This window comes from Protopterus annectens, chromosome 14.part0 (assembly GCF_019279795.1).
Source record: "Protopterus annectens isolate FY-2018-M chromosome 14.part0, PAN1.0, whole genome shotgun sequence".
Classification (NCBI taxonomy): domain Eukaryota; kingdom Metazoa; phylum Chordata; order Ceratodontiformes; family Protopteridae; genus Protopterus; species Protopterus annectens.
Window position 1 is genome coordinate 1132139355 of NC_056748.1, and position 20909 is coordinate 1132160263.

General features: G+C 40.1%; 1 protein-coding gene across 3 annotated transcripts in view; it reads right to left on the bottom strand.

Annotated features, from left to right (window-relative positions):
• PCGF5 (polycomb group ring finger 5) overlaps positions 1-20909 on the bottom strand; it is a 518064-nt gene that overhangs the window by 115100 nt on the left and 382055 nt on the right. For all 3 annotated transcript variants that reach the window (XM_044056919.1, XM_044056918.1, XM_044056917.1), the window contains exon 7: positions 4315-4413. In XM_044056919.1, the coding sequence (XP_043912854.1) occupies positions 4315-4413 (99 nt within the window). The remainder of the gene's footprint in view (positions 1-4314; positions 4414-20909) is intronic.

The window sequence follows — 20909 nt, forward strand, 5'->3', positions numbered from 1 at the left end:
TCCACAGAAGGCGCACACACACACACACTCACACCTAGGGCCAATTTAGAGTGTCCAATCCACCTACAGCATGTCTTTGCGATGAAGGAGGAAACCAGAGCACCTGGAGGAAACCCACGCGACCACAGGGAGAACATGCAGACTCCGCACAGAAGGCACCCCAGCCAAGGATTGAATTGGAGAATCTCTTGTTGTGAGGCAGCAATGCTAACCGCTGCACCACAGTGGCCGCCTACATTGACCTCCTGTACACACCTCTGAAATGGTTTGACTTAGACTAGATGGGGTTCAAGATGCAGGCCACTACAAAGCATGTGTCAAAATTAACTTAAATAGCCTTGACATACCTCTCAACTGTCCAGATATTTGCAGAATGTCCAGATTTTTGGCTCATATTTTTGATATGTTCTTCATAAAATTTGTGGTTTTCTGGCAAATCACTGGGATGATCGGAGAACTGAAGTCACTAAATAATGACACCCATTTGAGTTTCAGACTTCACATCCTTCAGAAAATGTATGATAAAACAAACCCTGTTACTCTAGCAACTTTTTTAGTTTATAAGAGCAATATTTAAAATCTGTCCTTATTTTGGGGCTTTTCTCCCCCCATTTTGTTGGGCTTTGTCCAGATTTCTTACACTGAGAGATTGGACAGGTATAGCCTTGGAGTGTTAAGGCCACCACCCTCCCAGAACCTCTGATCATCTGGATGTTGTATAATACATATTATGCCTCATTTTTTAAAAGATGATTTAAAACAAACCAAGTCGCAAGAGGGACAGTTACTTTCATCCAGAGAGACCCCATCCTCACAAGGCCGTTCTAGCCACTTCTGTATAAAATTCCTACATAGTGTGACAGAAAAGGATATCCACTTACTGTAGTGCAGCTTTGCTCTACACAAACAGAAAAGGATATCCACTTACTGTAGTGTAACTTTGCTCTACACAAACAGAAAAGGATATCCACTTACTGTAGTGCAGCTTTGCTCTACACAAACATATTTTCAGAATAATGAGCAAGCAAACGCTAGCAGCTAGTCATTTTCCTCTGTAGACAGCCCCAGCAATTACAGCTACTTTGTCTATGCATGTCCCAGATGTCCAGTTAAGTACTCCATCTTAATACACATGTCTACACTAGTCTTAAAAACTAAACAGTGACTGTTTAACTGAGCAAAGAGCAAGACAGTTACTTTCAAGAAACAGCCCCAAGCCCCCACTCAGAAGTTATAGATACTATTGTGTGCACTTCTGATGATTGTAATAAAAAAAATGGCCATATATTGTACTTCAGCTCTGTGCCCTTCCATGTAAACAATTGCCACACATTAAAAGTATTGCAAGTTGCTTCACACAAATAGCCACAGGTTAAAAGTATTGCAAGTTGCACCACACAAATCACTGCAAATACACACAAGTCCTACAAAGTGAAATAGTGACTGTGTAAGCTGAGAAAAAGAAGAGGGTCACAGTTACTTTCTCCAAATGGACAGCCTGCCTACACCCAGCAGTTACTGCTAAAAATGATGGTTGCATATTATATATTGTAATTTTTCAACAGAAACAGTAACTAAAAAGTAAGATACTCCAAGTGCCTTCACAAAAATCGCAGTAATCCTGCAAAGTCAGAAAAAAATTTGCAAAATGCAGTACTTAGTCATATTCCCTCACTGAAAAGACATTTTTCTGTTATTCAAAATAATTTAGTTAGTAAACCAACATGTTTTGCATCAGCAAACATTTTCTGAAGGAAAAGAGGCACAAAACATTTAAGCCTGGCAGTGATTTACCAGGAGCTAAAAAAAAATATGAGGGGCATATATTTTAACCTCTTAGCACAATAAATATGGATACAGTCAAAAATAACTGAGATAAAGGCCCCAAATCAAGAACATATTTTAAATAGAAAGTTGCTAGAATAACAGGTTTCATGTTTTCCAAAGAATACAAACTCTGAAACTTATAAGACTATACTTATTTAATCACTACTCCATAAATGTTATGTGGAACAGGCCAAAAATATGAGGCAAAAACCTAGACAGTTGAAAAGTATGCCAAAGGACAGCATAGTAAAATCAGGGACATCTGAGGACTAATGCTCCCAACCATCCAAAACATCTGGTTGTTTGCCAGCATCAAAAAAATAAATAAAACTTCACACTATCATCAAGCTTTTTGCACTAGTCTCTCTGTTTTGAATTTGTTGACTTCTTGCTCTGTCTCACCCACAATCTGCCCGATTCATTGCTTAGGAAGATCACAGGAAGGGCAAACAGGAGGCCAACAAAATGAATGGCGAAATCTGCCCGTGTTCCTTCCTAAGGCACTGCTCTCACTTTTCTGGCAAGGGTGCTTTTCTTTTATTCATTTTTGTATATAGTAAAGAAACACAGTTTTTCTTACTATATAAAAAATGAGTAAAGGAAAAGTACCTGCACAAGACAATCGCAATCAACTAATAGGCGATTGTCTAGCTGGCCTATGCGTAAGGACAGCCATGCACACAAGGGATAATTGAAAGGGCAATTTTAACAGCCCTACAGACATGCATTTTATTTTACTCAATGTTATGAAGGTCTCCCCTTATGGTTAAAATCTTTTATCTTACTACAACTTATTTTAATTATTCAGGAAGAAAGAAAAGTGAAACATATATTAGAATGCAATAAGGAAGGTTTATAAGTATAAAACTAATGTACTTAGGCTTGAAAACAGAATTTAACTCTAAAGCATTTTTGTGCCCTGTCATACTTCAAAAATTCTACTTGTTTCTTTCTTCTTTTATATGTTGCTGATGTTTTACTGTTTTTTTTTTCAGTTGTTGCATCAGATTTTTAACTGCTTAATTAATTAACTGCTTTACTGATTGTGTTATTTACTGTGCTTGTGTTAGGCATCCGGTATTCCCTTAAAGGTCACTATGAGCAGGCCAGTATTTCATGCACAGCAAAGCATATGATATCTTAAGCAAAGACTGAAGCAAATCAAATCACTTAATATTAAAAAAATACTTTATTTCCAAAATTGTAAAAGAAGGATGTCTATAAACTCCTGGTAGTAGTACAGTGAGTTTCGGCACTGGCTACAGCTGTGGAAAAGTACAGTGCTATCTACTACTGCAAGTACATACAATGTTTCATTTTAAAACTTACAGTGCGATTTATCAACATTTTAGAAAGTCAGCATCACCTTTCAGGTGATTTGGGAGCTATAAAATCAGAAAAAAAAAAAACAAGCAACAAGATTATATAAGGAAACCCAGGCCATAAATCAGCAAGCATCCAGACCAGCTACTTCTTCTTCTTCTTCTTTCGGCTTTTCCCGGTTAGGGGTCGCCACAGCGAATCATGTGTCCGCTCATGATCAGCAGTGGAGTTTTACGGTGTCGAGTTGCCAGCCCGGCACCAAACCTTCCACAGAAGGCACACACACACCTAGGGCCAATTTAGAGTGTCCAATCCACCTACTGCATGTCTTTGGGATGTGGCAGCAAACCAGAGCACCCGGAGGAAACCCACACGTCCACAGGGAGGACATGCAAACTCCGCACATAAGGCACCCCAGCCGAGAATTGAACCAGTGAACCTCTTGCTGTGAGGCGGCAACACAATCTTAGCAATTCGATGCAGGGATTATCTCATCAGTCAAACGTATCTCTATGACAAAAATAATGCATGAGGGAGACGGCTTAAAACATGAATGTGAATTCAGAGTCAGATAGGGAGACACAGTGACATCCTGACATGCACATATTTAACAGTCACAGACTAAACAAGTGCGAAGCCCTAGGAAACAATTACCTACAATCACATGACACTAAAAAGATAGCTAATAAAGTGAGTGCACAAAGGACGTGTGCTACATGTTGGAAGTAACTAAGGTGAACCTAACATGACATAGGATTGCCAGACTTTGCTCTCGTATTACTTGTTATGGAATCGGCTTTCAGACGTTGCCACTTACAGATTTCCTGTATATGTATCATTCAAAGAGCTTTCTAGCTGACTGCTTGTTTCTGTTCATCCTTTGATCTTACATACTTGGGACCTTCCCTCTTTACTTGATACTAAGAAACACTGTGGCCCCTAGAATAGGGACCGGCACTATTCACCGTGCATTTAAAAAACCAAGTAATTATTCTGCATGTGAATTCAAGGTATAATTTAAATGAATATTCTGTCTGATTATGTCTGCACTAGGATGAAAGTATTTGAGAAATACATACAAATGATGTGCTTCATTACTTAAAATGTTACAACTGGCTTGGGCAAAAAAGGAAACAAACAATAAAATTGATGTTTAAAGCTCACCTCATAAGAACTTGGAAGTTTTAGTTTCAAGCTTAGGAATTTTTTTATGGTCCCAACTGTCACTCGTGCAGAGCAGCGGATAAATTTCTTCATTAAACCCTATTGTCAAACAACAAACAGATTATACAACCTCTGACAGAAATGATGCAACACAAAATATGCATAATCTCTACATCAGAAATACTTCTGGTCCAGAAGCACCCAATGCATTTCAAAGTGATAATACCTCTTTTGTGCAAGTCTCAGAAAATGCTGCAGTTTCAGACAGATTTCCATATGCATTGAAAGGAATTCCATGTATGACTTTCAGCTCCATTCTTTCTAACAGGCTCATTCAAAGAGTGCAAAGGAGAAAGAAAACCACTATTCATTTACCAAAGCTAGAAAGAATTGTGCACTCTTCAGCGGAATTCACTGGAATTAGTTAAAGACCATCTCCTCATAGCTTACATGAAAAAGAATAGCAGATGCCTTAAATGACATCTGCGGTACTACTGTTCGGATAAACATTAATTGTGTGCACAGCAAGAATTTAAGACAACTGGGAAAAGTACAGAATATTCAGGATACAAACAATTATGCAAACAACAAAATGGCAGGCACTGGTTAGCACCCTGGTAAGGCTATATGTATAAAGGACAGTATAACTGATGCTATCAAAATGTATTTACATTATGTTAACAGTTTGTGTCATTTAGCCACACATTTATTTAAAAGGTTACATCTGAAGAAAATATCCATGATGTAAAGGTATGGGCATTTTTAAACTAGACATTTATGGCACAGTGGCACAGCTGATAGCATTGTTGCCTCACAGCAAAAGGTTCACTGGTTCGATTCTCGGCTGGGGTGCCTTCTGTGTGGAGTCTTTATGTCCTCCCTGTGTTAGTGTGGGTTTCCTTCAGATTCTCTGGTTTCCACCTAAATCCCAAAGACATTCATTAGGTGGACTGGATGCTCTAAAGTGGCTACAGGTGTGAGTGTGCACACAAGTGTGTGGTGTGAATGAACTACAGTAGCAGGGCTAGCCACCCGGAGCTGTAAACCTTGGCTTTAGATGATTGTCACTGTTGAAGTAATACCCCGACCACATATGCAAAAATGGGAAAAAAGGGGTGGTGGATGGATGGATTTAACTAAAGTAGTGTGGCTTTAGGAGATGGGAAGAATTCATACTAAACATAGAAATCTACAAAAATATGAGGAGAACCAGGAGACTCAGTCAAAAAAGCAAACTGAAACCAGGGTCAAACCATGTCCATCCAGACAACAGTGCTGACAGGCAAAGTACTGCATATTGCACCACCCAAACAACTGAAACAAACACAATTTAAACATGCAAAGTGGGACAGAATATCCTGTGTCCACCAGGTCTGTGATACAATGGTTTAAAATTGCAACACTTTACCACACAATTAACTTTGCACTAATAACTTGTGCCTATTACTCACTAATATTCATTAATCAATTCTCAAAATGGCACTACCCGGTATTTTAAGTTATTTAAACAAATCTAATAAAATGCTGTTGCAATATAGATAACTTATATGCATAGTAAGGACACATCAAATTTTGTCCGACTTTAAAACTAAAATACAACTAATACCTGACTTGTCATTAATGCCAGAATATTGTGCAGAGTTCTATAAAATTTGCCAGTGATGATCCCTGTAAAATATAGGAAGGGAAAGAACATAACAACTGTCTCATACCCTAGAGTGTTGGGGGGAAATGGAATATACAATTGCAATACTTGTGGAGTGGTTTATGTTTCACAGTGTATTATGTGCAAGGCATTTATGTTAGGAAAAACTGACCCTGGGAATCATTACTGTCTACACTAAGTGTAAACTGTTCTGAGTGAATAGACAACATAAGCACAACTCACACCTTCTTCCACCTAATTTTAGTTTTCCTACTGATTTTCTTGCAGTTTTAAATACTCATGGGGATTCATAAAGGCTACCACAAAGCGTAGACTACATGTACACTTAGGTAACAGTATAATCCAGTATAGTAATTGTACTAGGCCTCCCCCTTCCATAGCCTAGTTCCTCTACCCACTCCAATCTCTGCCCTAGCTTCTACTTTAAATACATCCCACACTTACCTCATTCCAAAAATACTGTCCCAATACATACTCTCACTTTACTTTCATTGCCCTCCTTCTCCAGTTTCCTTTTTTCTCTCACCCTATCACCCTTACACTAACCACTATCAATTCTTCACTTTATGCCATCCACATCTTCCCACTCTTATTTTTATACTCTGCTCCTCTTTTAAATGGCTACCAGTAACCTCTTAACATATTTAAGCTTGAACCTCTGCCTTAATATGCCTGCAAATGCATTTGATACAAAGATTACCCTCTCTGCTATGCTAACTATTTTTTGAACTACTTTGCAATAGTTTGTAATCTGTGATTTTATAAATTCTATTGTGCTACTATGTAATTATGTTTTACCTTTGCACTGTATAGTCTATCAAGCCTCTTTGTGGAACTTTTCTCCCTGGGCCTCCACTGAAAATGAGCTCTTCTTGGTCCAGTGGACTACCTTGGTAAACAAATAGCAATCAATCAATCAATAAATAAATAAATAATCTTTCTAAGTGACTAGAAAGCACAGAAGATATGGTAGGGATGTTCTTGAATACAGATTGTGTACACTAACTGTAGGTGTTACTGAATCTGGCCCTGAATGTGCTCTTACAGAGAGAATACATGAACATGTCTATTCTATAAAAGGAAAGAAGACAAAAATGCTTTATTTAAACATTCAATTTAATGTGTTAATTAAAAAAAAAATCTTTTTTTATATTTGAAAGAGTGCCACATGAGAAAGGTGAAAATTGGGAAGCATGCCTAGTAAGTAGGAAATTGTACTGGCAAAAAAAAAAAGGTGAGGTGCTTAAAAATGTGGCCCCATATTGTATATTTTGTGCAAATATGAACAGCAAGGACCATTTTATATGTACTTACTCTGACAAGAAACACTAAGAACAACAAGATGTGACTGTAGTTCAACATACAGGGCACTTATGCGAGAATTGCAACTGTATCTATGTGGGAAAATTATAAATTAAAAATCCAGACTATCACAGCATCTGTCAGATAATAGTCATCTTAACACATTAACAGCTATGTGGTGCGGAATGTAACACCTCTAGTAGGCTAAACATATCTTGCATTCTTCAGCATTTTCTGAAAAATAAATTTAAAAAGCATAAGATAAAAAAATGCAAACATTTTGTTAACAATAAAAGCTATTAAAACTGTACAAATGGCAATCTTATCAGGAAAAAAATATTTCTTACATTGATAATAGTCAGTGCATTCATAGACTTTGCCATAAAAGCTGCATTGCTCAAGCTACAAGCTTATAAGACAGCCTTCTAAGCAGCACTAAGCTGACAAATAAAGAATCGTTTTCAAAAGAACTGATTGAGACTATTTTCTTCTGAAGCTTGAGTTATGCTGGATGAGTATTTTTTTCATAGACCAGAGATTTACAGCAACAACCACAAATGGACCAGAAGACCAGCAGGTGCCAGAGATCGAAGGCTGGCAGGAACTACTTCTAGGAAGCTGGAAGAATTAAAAACCAGAACTACCCACAAGAAATGAAGCCCAAAGCTACTAAGAAAACAAGACTTCTACTCAGATCCACAGGCAAGTCTACCCTAGTTTTACAGTTTATAAGTCACTCGTTTTTTGGCGTATTAATTACATATGGAAATATTGCTTTTCATAATTACTAGTAAACAACTAGCAATATTTCCAGTACAGAATGATATAAACCAGCATTGAAAGTGAATTACCCTGTATACCATGTTGATATTTCACTCCATATAAATCAATAACATGTAGGTCTCTCAGTTATGAAAATATGAACATAAATTTGAAAACATGAATAATATAATTTTTGTCATATTACCCTGTGTATTGACTTACCATATGTGTAAGTAAACTGTTCTGTGTCCTGCATATATTATCATTGTTATATATGAAGCTTTTCTCCCTGGGCCCCCACTAAAATATGTTATGCCCAGTCGGACTAACCCGGTAAACAAATGAAAAATAAAATAAAAATTATAAGTGGCAAATAAATATTAATGTCTCCACTGCAGGACATTGTAGATCAATCTTAGTGTGACTTTTTTAACAATGCTTTGCCCTTTCTAAAACTGCCTATTATTAGGTGGAAAGTAATTTAAAGAAGCCAGACCAAAAAAAGTTCTGGACACTATAAGGTGGTACGAGTGTAAACTGGAATTATAAAAAAATACATTTTAGGACTGAGACAGTTAAATCAGGCATTGGATAGCGACAGACAAAAAAATGTTATAGAGTTCACAGTGAATTAAAGTGTAATTACCTCTATACTTGAAAAGTTTTGGAAGTATTTGCTACATACTGATTTTTTTAAAATCTATTTGGCCAGCATCTATCAATTTCACAAAGTATGGGCAGAAACATGGCTGAGTTTTGATAGACATTTATTACAGCGGAGAAGTTTTTATAGTACCATCTGTCTTGCCACACCATGGGGTTACGAAAGAGAGATTTGATATAGTGCAATATTTATGCAAAGCTGAAGGCCAAATTAATCAATACAAAAAAGGCAGCCCCAAAGAAATTTAAAGAGAAATACAGGCAAAGGCATCCAGATATGGAAAATTTCACAATAAAGAAAATAATACCACAAAGAGGGGAATGCAGAAAACAAGATTAGTAAAGTAGAAGTTAAAAGAATAGAAGCTGAAGTTATGGAATGCCTGCGAAGTGAAGGATTTGGTGTAGTAGGTCTAACACAGGTTACATCACAGCATGATGGAACGAGTCCCCAAAGTAAGGAGAAGCAGAAGATCAGGAGACGTCCGAAGACGAAATATGGACATGGGAAAAAAAAAAAGAGATTTAATATGGCGTAATATTTATTTTATTTTACATTTGTTTACAGAGATAGTCCGACTGGGCTACTATTCCATTGCCCCCGGAGAAAAGCTCCAGAGATAGTTACATTAATATTAATCAAAGCAACAATTACAAAATAGTAGTTACACTTTTGGTAACAATAAAAAACATTAGTTTGGTAACATGAGTTACATACATATTGAATGACAGCAGATATTATGTTAACATCTTGGTAAAGAAATAGGCAAGTTACATATCGGTGAGAAATTAGTATGAGTTGCTTATAACTAGTGGAAGATGCAAAGGAGTAAGCAAAACTAACCAATACAAAAAGAGCAGCACCAAAGATATTTGAAGAGAAATACAGGCAAAGAAATCCAGACATGGAAAACTTTACAATACAAGAAATAAGAAGACAAATAGGAAAAGTAGAAAAGGAGATTAGTAATGGAGAAGTTAAAGAAATAGAAACTGAGGTTATGGAGACCCTGCAAAGAGAAGGAGTCAGGGTAGAAAATCTAATTCAGAAAGCACCACAGCAGGATAGACATCCAAATTAAGGAGAAACCAGTGGAACTGGAAGCAACTGGTCAGTTGCCATATAAAGATATTTTGGAGCCTTCCACAGGAAACAAATATAAACATTCACTTGAAGCTGGACAACAAGGAAAGGAACAGGAAACTGTGGCAACTCTGGAGCAATTAATGTTGAGGAGTGATAGGCCAGTGAGTTCCCATATGACAGGGCAACAGATGACACAGGATGAAATTGAAGAGAATGCGCCACGGGAAGATGCTATACAACTCTCTATAGAATGCCCACAGAAAATGGAGAACAGGAAATGCGCCCTCAGTTTAGAAGAAAATGAGCCAAGAGAAGAGTTGCTTGATTTAACAGAGATAGATAGACATATTAAGATCAATAAAATAATAGAATGAAGGTCAATAAAACCCCAAAAGTCATAGGTTTGATAAAATAAATTAACACAGTAATTAGGACTTCTGTAGAGATCCGTGCGATATACAGACATAAGCAGGATATGTTACTGTGTATCGAAATTAATAGAAACTATCCTGCCACAAGAGCACAGGGCAGTGAGGGAAAGGAAGGGGAGAAACTGAATATTATCAAGGAAGTATCGAACAGAGAAAACTATAAAGCAGTTAAGACAGGAAGTGTCATTGTTAGAGGAGTATAGAAGACGGAACAGATCAAAAATACTCGGAAAGATAGATGTGATAAAAGCAATGCGCAATATTATAACGGATTAGGATCTATCATGTAATCACAAATAATAAACTAAAAATATCAGCACAGGCAGAAAAACTTAGAAGATACACAGATAAATATAAAGGGAAAGTACAAAATAAGCAATTTATTGATGACTCCAAAACGTTTTATAGAGAACTGGGAAACAAGGTAAAAGGAATTGAAAAACCACCCAAAAAAAGAAGAAACAGACACATTTTGGAGAAGTATTTATGAAGATTCTGTGGAAAATAACAAAGATGCTAAATGGATAGAAGTGAAAGAAAGAATAAGAAGGTACAGGACAGAGACTGAAACAAAGTTAAGAAAAGGCTCTAATTGGAAAACACCAAGCCCAGGTGCAGTACCTAACTTCTGGTTAAAAGTATTTACATCTCTGATGAAGACTTAGCCATGAGTAAGATCTATTTATATGCGCACCCTGAACAGACACCAACTTGGCTAACAACAGGAAAAAACAATGCTCCTACTTAAGAGTGAACCTGCACTAAAAATTATAGACCAATAACTTGCCTTCCAACAATTAATAACCTATACACTGGAAATGATGCCAACAGAGTTTATAGTTATTTAGAAGAAAACTCAATCATGGCAATAGAACAAAAGGGCAATAAAAGAAAGTCATATGGTACAAAGGATCATCTGTTGCTAAATAAAGTCATAGTGGAGAACTATAAAAAGGGGAAGAATATAAGTACGGCATGGACTGACTACAAAAAAGCGTTAGATAGTATTCCACATTCATGGATAAAAGAGTGCTTAAAAATGTACAAGATACACCCTACACTGATCGACTATATTACAGTGACCATGAAACAGTGGCAGACCACTTTGCAATTAAGCCATGATAAAGGACAGATTATTACTCCAGGGATAAAAATTCAAAGGGGGATATTCCAGGGTAACTCCCTGTCACCTCTGCTATTCTCTCTTGCCTTTAACCCATTAAGCTACCTACTTAACAGATTAGGCCATGGCTATAACTTGGCTTCTAGAAAACAACAAAGTGTAAAGACTTCTCATCTTCTGTTTATCGATGATTTCAAATTGTATAGCTCACCAGATGAGGAACTGAAAGCACAAATGGAAGTAGTCAAAACTTTTTCAGATGATATAAGAATGTCACTTGGTCTTGACAAGACTGCAAAAGCAACCTTTAAAGCAGGGAAACTGCAACACCAAGAAAACATCAGTTTGGGTCACGAATGTGATATAAAAGAACTTGAGCAAGAGGGAACATATAAACATTGGGGAATTGATGAAGATTCAACAATAAAACATGAATAAATGCAAATAAAGCTTAGTAAGGAATATTTTAGAAGACTTATATTAATCCTGAAAACAGGGTTGACATCTAGGAACAAAATTCAAGCCATAAACCAATTTGCTCTTCCTGTCCTAACTTACAGTTTTGGAATGATTGACTGGCTCCAAAATGTGTTGGATAGATTAGATAGGAAACAAGAAGGATGCTTCATGCTCACCAAATGATTTATAAAAATCAGTGCATACCAAGTTTATATATTCCCCGTTCTGAAGGAGGTATGGGCCTTCTTGAAGATGATTACATGTACAGATCTGCAATTGTGGGACAGCACACATATCTGTTGACCTCACAGGACCCAAATGTAGTGAAAGTTTTGAAACATGAGGAGAATAAATCTAAGATGACATCTCTGCTTAATTTAGCAGAAGCATATCGACATTAAGCAGGAATGGAAATCACACCAGAAGTAGATAAAAAACAGGCAGCAAATGAATGTGCCAAAAAACAAAAGAAAGAATATGAGGTTAAGGATTAGATGAGAAGGCAAGAAATATGGAAAATGCGTAAATATAGTTGCAAGTAAACTTCTAGAAGAACTTGATGTTGATCAAGATCAAATGCAGGAATGGTTAATGGAAAGGTGAATTCAAACCAGAAGATGAAAGGTTAATACTGGCAGCCCAAAATAGTGAACTACGTACACGTTGGTTTGCAAAGTCCATTGAAAATGTGGGAGAAACAGACAAATGTAAGTTTTGTAAACCCATATTGGAAACAGCTGCACATCTCGTTGCTGGTTGTGACATACTAATGGCAGAAGGACTGTATACTGAAAGGCATAACAATGTGGCAAGACTGTAGCATTGGGGATCGTGTAAATATTATGTACTGAAGTAGCTGAAAAACGCTGGAAACATGAGCCACACAGCATCACAGAAAATGAAGAAGTTACATCACATGGGATCAATCACCCACTACCAACAGTTCAAAAGATTGGCCCTAGGTGTGAGTGTGTGCATGTGCGTGCCTTCTGTGGAAGGTTGGGCGCCGGGCTGGCAACTCGACACCGTAAAAACTCCACTGCCAATCATGAGGGACAGGTGTTCCGCTGTGGTGACCCCTAACTAGGAAAAGCCGAAAGAAGAAGAAGACAGTGAATTAAGTAAATCTGAATTTCTGGATTTTTTGCCATTTTTTTATACCTTTATTTTTTGTATTGTAATGTTTGAGAAGCCTATGGCAAGCATCTGAGTATCTCTGCTTTGCTTACAAAGCTCCCCATGACTGATGATCACCTGTTGTACCCAACTTGAGGGGTCTTTAATAACAGTGGAAAGGAAATGGATGGGAAATGCTAAGAAATGTGACTATGCTGCTCTTGTACATGTCTGAGATATCACTAAGTGTCCTCATGTACAGTCTTGCTACAGGGACCATCAGGTCTATGGAGGCCATGTAATCCAGTGTCCCGAGAAACTTACTTATACTAATCTGGTTTTGCTAAGACACAAATGTGAAAGTGACTAGTCAGGAACAAGACTTGTCACATGAAGAGTAGGATCTAACATTATGGGAAATATAAATGTCCTTGGTATTGCAGTGACAATTACTGGACACAGGCACTTATACCATGAATCAGACAGCTGGAGCATTATGGGAAATATAAATGTCTTTGGTATTGCAGTGACAATTACTGGACACAGGCACTTATACCATGAATCAGACAGCTGGAGCATTATGGGAAATATAAATGTCTTTGGTATTGCACTGACAATTACTGGACACAGGCACTTATACCATGAATCAGACAGCTGGTGCATTATGGGAAATATAAATGTCTTTGGTATTGCAGTGACAAACACAGGCACTTATAGCGTGAGTGCGCTAAATAAGTCAAAGGACAAGTAAATGATTTGATAGCGGGAATCCCTTGTTTCAAATAAGAGGAAATGTCTTTCCTTCCTGCCTGTGGGTCTGTGAATTTAAACATCTTTCAGGTCCAGGGAAACCATGATGGTCTGATGAAAGAAAAGTGGTAAAAGAGTTGGCAAGGTTAGTATCCTGAACTCTGGCACTTTTAGAAAGGTGTTCAGTCTTGAAAGATCTAGCAGGGGTCCCAATGGCCCATCTTTTCCTTGGGATTAGGAATGTACAGTTGTGTACACTTACCATAAATGCAGATGTTCGAGTGTGTTCACTGTCACAGTATACATAAAGTACAGTTGTGTACACTTACCATAAATGTAGATGTTCGAGTGCATTCACTGTCGCAGTATACACAAAGTACAGATGTGTACACTTACCATAAATGTAGATGTTCAAGTGTATTCACTGTCACAGTATACATAAAGTACAGTTGTGTACACTTACCATAAATCTAGATGTTCGAGTGTATTCACTGTTGCAGTCATCATACTTGGGTTATCTGCCTGCAGGTAGCCCTCAGTCGGCCTGAATACCAGAAACTTAGTATTCTGAGTCGGATGCTGTTGCTCCAGGACTGACGTCAGGTCGTCAGGGGTATAAAAACAGGCAGTCAATGCCATTACATCAGTTTTTCTTGCCCCAAATGTCAGGAGCTTCCCAAATAGACAGCTAGGTTATGGTGGGGAACACATCACCTGTAAAAAGTAAATACCAATACCAATACCCCAGAAGGGGTTAGTAATAGCCATAGATAGGAGAGAGAGAGAGCGAGAGAGAAAACCAGGGGCTGGAGGGAGGGAAACCAGGACTGCAACAGTGAATACTCTCGAACATCTACATTTATGGTAAGTGTACACAACTGTACTATGTTATTTACGTTTCACTGTTGCAGTCATCACACTTGGGTGGATTCCCAAAGCTGAAGAAGGGTGGAGGCAGTCAAGAAGAGTTAGGGCTGGCTAGTACGCCTTGCAGGACTGCTGTAGCAAATCCTGCCCTGGCTTTGGAAAAGATAGGCAGGTGGTAATGCTTAGTGAAGGTGTGTACAGAACTCCAGGTAGCAGCCTCCAGGATATCCCTGGTAGGGGCTCCCCTGAGAAATGCTGTAGAGGTAGATGTCGCCCTAGTGGAATGAGTTCTGACCCCCTGAGAGGTTGGTTTCCCATGGTGCTTGTAGCAGAAACGGATGCATTGTGCTATCCATTTGGAAATGGTTTGTTTTGAACTGGCCTTGTCCTCTGCCCCTGTTGCAAAGCTGACTAGTAACTGGTCAGATTTTCTGAAGGGCTTAGTTCTATCAAGGTAGATAGTGAGCTGTCTGCACATGTCCAAGGAATGCAGGATCCTTTCCCCTTTATTTTGAGGATTAGGGAAAAAGGTTGGCAAATGGATGGATTGATTGAGAGCCACAATGGACACCACTTTGGGCATAAAGGAAGGGTTAGTCCTGAGGGAAACCCTGTCAGCATGGAAAATAATGAAGGGTTCCACAGCCATGAGTGCTTGTAGCTCATACACTCTTCTAGCTGAAGTGATGGCTAGAAGCAAGGCTGTTTTCCAAGAGAGGAATTTTAAATATGCTGATGCAGCAGGTTCAAAGGGGGGAAGTGTGAGCTTTTCCAGTACAAAGTTAAGGTCCCAGTCAGGGGCAGGTGCTCTCCTTGGTGGCCTTAAGTTGTTTGCCCCTCTCAGGAACTGTTTGATAAGAGCTTGCGAGAAGAGAGGTGGCTCAGTGTTGTAAACAGCAGAAATGGCTGAGGCATGTATCTTAATGGAAGAGAAGGACAGGCCTTTGTGGAGTAGATCTGCTAAGTAATCCAGGATAAGAGGCAGAGAGGGCAGTGTTGTGTCCCCTCCTTTAGAATGAATCCATGAGCAGAACCTTTTCCACTTATCAGCACAGGATTTTCTTGTACTGGGTCTTCTGGCTTCAAGAATGACGTCCAGTACCTGTTTGCATAAGGTTGCTGAGGGAGAGTTCAAGGAATAAGCCAGGCTGCAAGATTTAGGGTTTGCAGTCGTGGATGCAGAATCTGTCCTTCCTGCTGAGAGAGGAGGATTGGATTCTGATGTAGGTGCCAGGGTGGCACCGATGTCAGGCTGCGCAGGAGTGGGTAACAGTGCTGGCGTGGCCAGTCTGGGGCAATCAGAATTGTCCTTGGGTTTGTCCTGCTTTATCTTGAGTAATACTCTTGAAAGGAGGGGCAGAAGGGGGAAAGGCATAGATTGAGAGAGTTACCTTTGAAAAGATAGGGCATCCATTTTCCAGGCCCTGCTGTGAGGATTCCTGGTGCAGAATTTGCTGAGCTGGTGGTTGTAGGGGGAGGCAATGAGATTCACCTGTGCTCCAATTGCCACTCATGTGGGTCTAGGAGATTTCTGCTTAAGTAGTCTTCCAGTAAGTTTTGTTTGCCTGGTAGGAGTTGATTTTGCAGATGGACTTGAATGTCCAAGGCCGTGTTCCACAGGGCCATGGCTAGCCTGCAGAGTGGGTTCCCCCCTGCTTGTTGATGTACCACATAACTGTGGTGTTGTCTGTTTTTATTAGTAGTTGTCCTGGAAAGGGTAGGAATCTGAAAGCTGTCACGGCATGCTGCACAGCTAGCATCTCTTTTTGGTTGATGTGCAGATGAATTTGACTTGGGCTCCAGTGGCCCTGAATACATTTTCTGTCCCTGTGTGCCCCCCAGGCATAGTCTGATGCGTCTGTGGTTAGGGTCTGGGTGGCCTGGGGATGAGTAAATGGCAGTCCTTTGTTGTGGTTGCATGCTTCTGCCCACCAGAGGAACTCTGTCCTTAGACAGGGTATGATAGGAATGACTGTTTCCAGGTCCTGAGAATGTTGGCACCAAAGACTTTTTAAGTACCACTGGAGTTTCCTCATATGCAGTCTTGCACATGGAATCAGCAGTTTACATGAGGCCATGAATCCTAGGGCTTGCAGCATTTTTCTTGCAAATAGCTGGGTTCTGGTGGCCATTTGTTTGAAATAGTCTGTCAGATAGACTTGTTTTTCTGAGGTGAGGAATGCCATCTGGGAAGTTGTGTCCAAGCTTGTTCCCAGGAATACAATCTTTTGACTGGGTACCAGTTGTGATTTCTTTTCGTTGATGGTGTACCCCAAGGAGGTGAAAAGGTTTTTCACAAATGTCAGGTGTTGCAGCAGCAATTCCTGACTGTCTGCCTGAATCGGGCAGTAGTCCAAGTATGGGTAAATTTGGATATTTCTCTGCCTGCAGTATGCAATGGCTGGAGCCAGGCATTTTGTGAATACTCTGGGCACAGTAGATAAGCCAAAGGGAAGTGCAGAGAACTGATAATGCACAGATCCTGCCCTGAACTGCAGATACTTCCTGCATGATTCCCTTATGGGGATATGCAGATAGGCTTCCTTTAAGTCTAGGGTGACTAACCAGGCATCCTTGGCTAGCATAGGAAGAAGCTGTTGCACGGTAAGCATTCTGAATTTTGGTACCACCAGGAAGGTGTTGAAAATGGAAAGATCCAGGATTGGGCACCTACAGCCCTCTTTCCTGAGTACCAGGAAGAGTCTGGAGTGGAATCCTTGACCCCTCTGTTCTACTGGAACCGGCTGAATAGCTCTGATATTGAGTAGAAAGCACTTGGTTTTGAGCCTCTGTCCACTGGCTTGGAGAAAGGTCTGAAAACCTGCTTGGGGTTGGCAGTGAGTGGAAGTAAAATTTGTACCCCTGGGATACAATGTTGAGGATCCACCAGTCCTGAGTGATGGACATCCAGTTTTTTGCATGAAGGGCAAGTTTTCCTCCTGGGGTACAAGCAACTGAGCAGTGCTGGGGACTGGAGTAAAGAAGTCATTGTGAGCTTTTTCCATAAGGAGGTGGCTTACCACTCACTGCTTTAAGAGTGGGGGCACGCCATTGCTTAGATCTCTGCATACCCTGAGACTGTAGTCTAGGTGGTCTGTTTCCCCTGGGTCTGGTTTGAGAAGGCCTGGGGTGTCTGGAAAGGACCAGCTTTTAGAAGGGCAATGCCTACTAAATCTATGGGGTTGCACTTGCAAGAATTCTTTAACAGTCTGCATAGACTTAGCTTTTTCTTCCATCTTTTTAAGAACCTCTTCTGCTTTGGTGCCAAACAAACAGTCCTTATTCAAAGGAGCGTCTAGTAACTTTGATTTGACATGGTCTGGCAAGGTCTGCTCCTTCAGCCAAGCATGTCTTCTCAGTACAGAGCCAGTGGCAGCTGCCCTGCAAGATGCTTCTTGGGCGTCAAAGCCGCACTGCAAAGTATGCTTGCTGACTTGGCTTGCAGAGTGCATAAACTCCTGCAATTCTTTATTTTCTGAACAGTCTGAAAATGTTGCCACTTTTTGTTTAATAAGTTCCATAATATGTTGCTGGTACTTCAGCATGTGAAACTGACAGTTCAATGCCCTAATAGCAAGAGTTGCAGAGGAATATACCTTCTTACCCCATCTGTCCAAAGCTCTGGAATCCCTGTCCGAAGGGGTGGGATTCTTGGCTGTAGTAGCCTTGATACATTTAGGCCCCTGGGAAATGATCTCTGGGTCAGCAGTAAGATTCTTGAAAAGACATTTGTGAGTATTGGGTACTCTTTAGTACCTGTCTGGTTTCCTAGGGGCAGGAGGTAAAGTGTCAGGAGTAAGACTGGATTCCATAAAAACATCATCCACAACATCCAGGACAGCGGGTATTGCTAAGGGCCTGTGTTGAGGCAACTCTAGAAATTCTTTGAGTCTCTATTTGGACTGAGGATAGTCTTAGCATTCCCAGTGGAAATGCTCTCATAAGGTATGCAAGGTTTCACCAAAAGAAAAATCCTATGGAGGGGAGGCAGAGGGAATGGATTCCTCTGCATCTGAGTCCTCATAAGAGGGCATGTCTTCATAATCAGAAATTTCACAGTCATCGGACTCCTGGTCTGTAGAAGCTGAAGGGGACTGGACTCTTGGCCTCTTAGCAGGGGAAGGCTGACTTCCCCTAATCAACGTAATAAGGTCTTCAACCATTCTAAGCATTTGTTTTTGTGGCATGGGAGCAGGTGCATGTGCTTTGGTCGTCAGTTTTCTAGGCGTAGTGCGTACTCTGGGCCTAAGAAACACGGTAGTTTTTGGTTAAAAAGAAGTCATTGGTTTGAGTCGAACATCGGTTGAGCGAATAACTGCCTCAGAAGCTGGTGCCTGCTCATCCAAGGTAGAGACATCCGCAGGTTCCATAGTCAAAGAAGAGTTTTGCGGCACACCAGACTCCGAATGGGTCTCAGTAGAGGCCTGCGAATCCATTGAAGCAGGCATCAGGAGCTGCGAAAGCACCTCACTAAGTACTGGCGGACTGGCGACTAGCTTAACAAAAGCGTCATTGGAAGTTTTGGACCTATGCGGTCTGTCTTTGTCTTTATCTTTACTTTTTTTCGGAATATCAGTAGTCAGATGGCTTACCAAAGCCATTTCAGAATATGGAGATCGATAGCAAAAGAATTTAGCGACAAAGAGAGCCCGATGACGAATGGTTCAGGTGTTAAATAAGGCACAAAACCGACGACGAGGGGCATCGTGGTCTGGGCCTAAACGGGATGCAGTAAGAATGAAAATCTCTGTGAGGTATTTGCTTTCCACAGACAAGACAATTGTTAACTTTTTCTGACATCGGTTACAGCAAGAAAAAAGGATCCCCAATGGGGTACTTAGCTTTAGAAGACTTCAGGATTATTAAATTCGTAAACAAAAATTCAGGTAGTGGCCGACCGGCAATTGCAAACTGCTTCTGCTTCGAGCTCCTCGGCAAGAAAGACTGATGGAATGGCATCAGCTACCTGTTTTTATACTCGTGACGACCAGACGTCAGTTCTGGAGCAACAGCATCCGATGCAGAAATACTAAGTCTCTAGTATTCGGGCCGACTGAGGGCTACCTGCAGGTAGATAACCTAAGTTTGATGACTGCAACAGTGAAACACGAAGAACATCAGTATTTACTAAAAGTCTCTGACTTGCTATTCTTTCTCTGTGATACCCTGCAACAACAGATCCTGAAACAGGGGTTGAATTATATGTTGTTCTTTTTTTTTTTTTTGTTGGGAACTGGTGGGATAAACAAGACCTTCTTTTTTTAAGAATGAAGCCTATGTCCCCAAACCAAGACTTGTCTTAAGCGATGTTTCTAACAAGTGTTTCTGAAGATAGCAGGCCAACCCAATATTTCTGCTGATAGGGGGACAGGGATTACTATTACTGTTGTGTGAATTCAGGGGGAATTCAGTTGGGAGGGTTAGTGTGAGTCACTGCTGCATCCTGTCAGGGTCTCAGCCCTAATGGCCACAGGTCTTCACTTCTGGTCAGTGTGCCACTTTTTGTTATACTGGGCTTTCCTTCTTGCTTGTTTGCCACCCTTTTTGACACTGGTGGTAGGCCACTCTTGATGGACGTGTTACAAATGAATGTAGGTACAGCGGTCAGAAACAACCATTTTGAAGACTGCACTGTCCTTCCCCTTTTCTCCAGCTTCTTAAACATTTACACTGTAGGGGGTCCAAACGGCAGCAGCTTCTGCAGTGGTTCATTAAAGAGTTACGCTTTTACAGAATCTATCACGGGCTGAATCCTAAGCTGCGTATGCCTCTTAAAGGCTGACCCAGTGGCTTTGACACCAGTGTCTTCTCACCTGGCTTTGCCAGGGCAGGAAAGATCTAAAGATGGCCAGTGCCCCTCTTACACCTTGTACAGCTCCTGCCCACTATAATGGAAAATATTTGGTGAAATTCCTGCAGGAGATAATTACTTCATATGATTGACTACTCGGTGTCATTATTCACTGCTCAGCGGTGTTGTCTGGTGAATAATCTTGGGGTCCCTGGCAGAGAACGAGAAAGAGACAGCGTGTGTTTATCAGTATAAATATATATGGGTACACATCATTTCAATTAATGTTTTATTGGTTGCATATAAACGTTCCTGCACATACTTGTTGATGGATTTGGTAAAGTTAAGCTATACTCGGCTTACAGATTTCTGACTATAACTTAATAGGGTCTGACTCATTTTGGCTTTTGTTGCGCAAATGTGAGTTAGTATACATAACTTAGAGTGGGAGGGGCATAGCCAACATGTTGGGGGGGGGCAACACAGAGATTTGGAGATGGTCTGGTTTAGCGTTTTTTTTGTGTTTTTTTTTTTTTTTATGTGAAAGGAGAAAGAAGACTGTTTATGGTTGATTGCAA